A 5,447-nucleotide genomic window follows, 5' to 3' on the forward strand; every position below is an offset into this window, starting at 1 on the left:
CCCACTCCAGTTTTTTTATAAAGTATGTAAACTGCTTTGAAAAATCATATATCTCAAAATCTTTGTGGGCGACCCTGGCAGAGTATGTTTTCTGAAAGAAAATTGATGTCTTCTGCAACTTTTTAAGAAAATACGGGAAAATGCTCAAGTTAATGACATCAAAAGAAGCATTTAGGAGTTCATATGAGGAACACGATTTGTGAATTCTTACTGCATGGAATTCCTATGAATCAGAAAGGATGACTTTTGATTTCTTATATCACTGTCATATTTTAGCAAAATACAGTGCTTAATTTGTATTGAAACTGTACCTTATTCTTTGAAATCAAGACAAACTCTGATAATTTTCATCACTCGAAATTCTTATTGTATTGCAATATCAATATCATTGTAGCTTTATCATTGAAATTAATGGCATTAGGAAAAGGAGGGGCTACAAAAAATATTTACTGAGAAATTCAAAGTAAACTTGGATTAAGCAACGAGTAAAACATGTGAAGGAGGAGAACAAATTCATTCTGGCAATCTCACTATGTTATTTATGTTCAAGTAGAAATAAAAAAAAATGAATGTAAATGTCTGAAATTGGCAATTATATACATCTCAAAGATCTTGCAAAAGTACGTAAAGTTAAGAAAAAAGAACAATGAATAAAAAAAAAAGAAAACAACATATTCAATGAAAATAGACATTTGTTTAAACAAACAATATACACAATAGGCAATACAGTAATTTCTTAAAATTCTAAAAGAGTACTTGAGAATGCATTATTGCAAGCATTACCATGGACATATTGCAAGCTCTTTCCAGTATAACTTAAAAGTGTTATTTTCATCATATAGCATGGACTGTTGTCGTCCACTTGCTCCTATTTTTTCTAATAATTTCTGTACACATGATATTTGTTTACCTAAAAAAAAAAAAAAAATAAGTTTAAATATTGCTACTAGCATCTATTTATTGAAATTTGAACACAATGTTCTTAAATTTGAACTTTTTCAATTACTGAGATATAAATTTCAAAAGCGTCAGATTTTGCCACAATTCATCAATGAAAATGAATACTTCTAATTGATAAATGTTAATTTAGTCCTCTTATATATTTTTTCAAATATAAATGAAAGTATACAATAATTTTTACATGCAACTGGACTGCTGCTCTCTTGATAAAAACTGTATGATATCAAACTATTACCTGGAGTGGTCTTCTTACTCCCAGCTTAGAAAGAGGATGATGGTGCGAATCCCGAACTTCTCGCAATGCATTAAACGCCTGAAAAAGGAATGTTTTTGACTTTATAAAATATGAAATACTGCTATACATGTATCTATTTAAAAGCTTAATTCCAATTCCTTATTGCTGTGATTAGTACTGTAGGCTCTTTAATAAAGTAGACAATTCTGGGTATTTGTGTTTACCTACCTTACGAGTGACTTTAATTGGACATTTGTAAACTATCCACTGTACGGTTTCATAACATGGGGGCGTGGTTAAAGATCCCTTATATGTATAAAATCTACGGTCGTAGGGGAGGACGTCTAGAGGTGATATTCCACATACAGGTACTGAGATATTTTTGTGTGAATCATTCACGTTCTTTATACAATTCTCCTTTATGAAGTCTTGGGTAAGTTGTTTTGGATGACATGGAGGTTCTACAATTTAAGATATTGTATATAATACTTGATTCAATCACGTGATATAATATGTTTTACATTTCTTTTATATCGATGTAGATAGCTAAGAAACGTGTAATACATGATATTTACGAGAGTCTAATTTTTCTTTTCACATGACACGAGAAGACTCATTTATTCATGCTTTGTAAAAATAAAAACGCAAATGCAAAATATTACAAACCACCAGAAGACTAGGCATTAAAATCCTTATGCACAACGTTTTTCCAGAAAAAAAAAGAGTTTTGGAATATTAGAGCTAATTATTTTTTTTATTGTGTCAGGTGCATTCGTAACTTCTACATTAATACTTACTAGTTCGGCGTTCTCCCGTTTCAAATTCCTCACCCTTATAATCTTTTATCAATTTGTAGTATTTCTCCATTATATCACTCAGTGTTCTAGCAAACCTCACTTTACAACGATGATGCTGCATGGAAAAGAGACTTTAATGAAAAAAATATCGACCCATTTTGAGCCTGTTAGCAGGCAAAGATAACAGAAAAACTTCAAAAATGAATCGGGATGTTTTACTCATGATGGATAGGTTCCTAGTAAGAAAATAATAACTTGTCTAGTCCAGATATTTCGAAATCTTCCCTTTTTTAATTTGATCGTTTTTTCCGTAAATTCAATTTTCTGACAAGTTGTTTTTTATCCAGAAATGTATAACTCGACCAGCTCTTATAAAACAAATGGTGTTCGATGGAAAACATGTTCTTTATTATTATAGTTTTATACTTTACCCCTTTGTAGCATCTTCTGTTATAATACTGTTCGTAGTCTTCATCATTGTCGTTGTCGCAAATCTTCAAAAAAGGAGGCAGATTTTATGTATCATGCAAGGATGACTTGTTAATTATGAGATAATACCCCTATAAAAGCACGTGATAATTAGCAAAAGCTACGTGTAGTGTCCTGCAAGTAAATGCACCTAGTACTAGTCGGTTGATAGAATAGAAGAAAAAAATCTAAAAATATTTCACATCATCTATGGATAAAATTTCCTAATGCGTTTTTCTTTCCACAAGTGGGTTTGTTTCGGTGATCCTTTTAAAACCTTTTCAGTAAAGTTACATACGTCTTCGTTGTTTCTACTATGGCCGTTTTCCTCTTCCCTCTCTTCTTCATATTCTTCCTCGTAATCTTCATCATCATCGTCGTCATCTCTTTGTACCTTAAAACGGCGATGATTATTAATTCTAAAAATTCAACAGATTTTTTTATACTCATTTTAAATCAAGACTTAAAAAAATTCCACCCAAAACTATATAAGTTGCATTTAGTTTTTCTCTCTTATTAGTTAGGGGCTATTTATCGTCTATGATCGGATTCAGTAAATTATATTTATAATGAATCTCCCATACTAAGAAATGTACTTACATTTATCATAACGCCAAGAACTACCAAACCTTCTGGTCTAAATTTTGCATATGTTACATTTTGATACTCTGCGTCGTAAAACACCATATGGGCCTGCAATTAGTAACATCGCTTTTTGAAATTCATAAAAAGGGGGTAAAGATTCCTTTCTGTGTTTTTATAATTTTCTGCATTTTCGACAAAGATAACATTTTCCACTTCTTCATAAAGTATCTAGTTGGTTAGATTAAGAAAAGATCATGTTTCTATTGCGTATTAATAATGCTCAATTGTATAATAAAATTCTTTATACCATAGTCAACAATTACATTAATTTTACTTTTTAAAATAAGATTTTAAACAACCTTTTAGAATTAAAAAAAAAATGTTTATTTTCTTAATTAAAAACATACCTCCATAGGATAAAATTTGTCGTTTATGGAATGTTCTGAACCTTTATTCCTTTGACGGCCAACATGAATATGCAGCTGTGCAAAATTGTATGTTCTATGTTTTCTGAAGGGAACGTGGGTAAGGGTTATTTTATCCTGATCATCTTCTTTCACATCAAAATGGGGTGAATGGCCTTTTAAAGAAAAAAAATCCTATTATTTGTATTTATTTTTTTACCTTTACATGTTAGTTGGTGCTGAAAATTTTTCTTGATATTTAACTTAATGCGTTTTTCTTGGTCATTTTTAAAATAAATTTGATCTGTATGTGTACCTTTTTGTAATTTGTTGTGTGAGAGGTGTTTTTAAGAATCATATGAAATAAATGTATTAAAGAATAACAAGATGTATTAAAGAAAAACAAGATGCTCCAGTTAACTGGAAAATTTAGACCTACAATGCATATCGTAAAAATAATAAGACCATTTACCCCATTATATGATTTTCGGTGTTCTTGAAAAAAAAATAATCAAACGAAAACGATGCATGCACCAAAATTCTTTGATAAATCGGACTAGCCCAAGGCTATCAGTTGCTCTTAATGTGTACTTAACATTGATATGTTTTCGCCTACTGAAGAGAATACTTAAGTACATTTACATGTACAGATGAAAAATTCCAACACTTTCTCACCGTTATTGTAGATTTTGGCTTTCACTCTCCTATCACAACCCTTTAGATGGACGTCTCCTCGATAATGCGCTAAAGATTTGGTTTTCCTTGTTTCTATGTTGATCGGGGATTGTCTTTCGTTGGAGCCACAGGTTGCCCAACAATCATGCACGTTACACCATTCATAGGGTCCTGAATATATCAATTCACATACATGAAATTTAAATTCAATAAATTAAAAAAGGTAACAGTAAGATTTGTTTCGCAGATCAAGGTAACTTTAATCACGTATAATGTGATCTATATTCAAGCTTTAATTTATTATATAAAAGTAAAAAAAAAATTACACTAAATATCTTTGACGTCATCTTGAGGAGGAAAGGCTGCTTTAAGGAACGTGCTTGTTTTTGCATTTTTAGGATCTAAGACATTGGTTTTATTACTTGAATATGTTTTTTTCTGTCCTGAATTTTTATATCACATCTTTCACTGAACAAAACCATCAAACGCCATACAACAGCATTTAAATAAAGGATAAACACATTTAGATAAATATTAAAAAAGAAAATTAAAGACATTTGAAAAATATGTTGAATTTAAATAATTATACATAACTCATATCGCAAGAATTCGATATCGACAGTTTGATGAACATATATACATTTGACAAATTTAATTTCAACAAAAGTTCGGGTATTTATCAGTTTTTCATCTTAATAAATTTACCAGTTTTACTGTTGAAAAAAATAATGCCATGTTTTTTTTGTTGAAAAAAAAAACACATTAAATTTGCTCCTACGGAAATCATCTAAAATGATTTATTAAAAAGTGTTTTTAATCTTACCCTCGCAGAAATCGTCTCTTTTGTAACTAAAATGTGCATCCTCGATCTTCTCGTAATGGCATTTGTTTTGTGAGGGAGGCCTTACACCTAAATAGCCTACCCCGACTACTGTTTCTATAAACAGCAAACAGAGGCAAACTAACAGGCCCAACACTGCCATTGTGATCGTGTGGGACGAAAAATGAAGGTCAATGCTTTTATAAGAAAAATTATGGTTTTATACGCCACGTGATTTTGTGTTCATATTTAGGTATAAAGTTGACAGTTCATTATCGTGTGAACACTTCCTTTAGCAAATCTTAGTTGATGAATATCAATTTGGAAGCTTTAATTAGAAATCCTGAATTTACATAAAAAAAAATTTATAAAGGTTGTTTTGTCTTTTAATGGAATGGACTTTTTAATTTGATTTGGTAAAACCAAAATTTTAACTTGATAGATCTTTTAAAAAAAAGCTTTCAAAAAAGTGTACTTGCCGTTTATTTAAGCTTCACAGGAAA

General features: G+C 30.4%; 1 protein-coding gene across 1 annotated transcript; it reads right to left on the reverse strand.

Annotated features, from left to right (window-relative positions):
* Window positions 1-660: 660 nt before the first annotated feature.
* LOC134248080 (nacrein-like protein) lies at window positions 661-5,110 on the reverse strand. Its single transcript, XM_062730505.1, has 10 exons — window positions 4,948-5,110; window positions 4,125-4,295; window positions 3,453-3,625; window positions 3,061-3,153; window positions 2,759-2,854; window positions 2,424-2,486; window positions 1,993-2,107; window positions 1,424-1,656; window positions 1,196-1,273; window positions 661-910 (listed from the first exon to the last, which is right to left on the reverse strand). The coding sequence occupies exons 1-10, from the start codon at window positions 5,105-5,107 to the stop codon at window positions 878-880; spliced, it is 1,215 nt and encodes a 404-aa protein (XP_062586489.1). The 5' UTR covers window positions 5,108-5,110; the 3' UTR covers window positions 661-877.
* Window positions 5,111-5,447: the final 337 nt, after the last annotated feature.

Source organism: Saccostrea cucullata, unplaced genomic scaffold (genome assembly GCF_032062105.1).
Source record: "Saccostrea cucullata isolate Sc308-1 unplaced genomic scaffold, CSIRO_AGI_Scuc_v1 ctg20117, whole genome shotgun sequence".
NCBI lineage: Eukaryota > Metazoa > Mollusca > Bivalvia > Ostreida > Ostreidae > Saccostrea > Saccostrea cuccullata.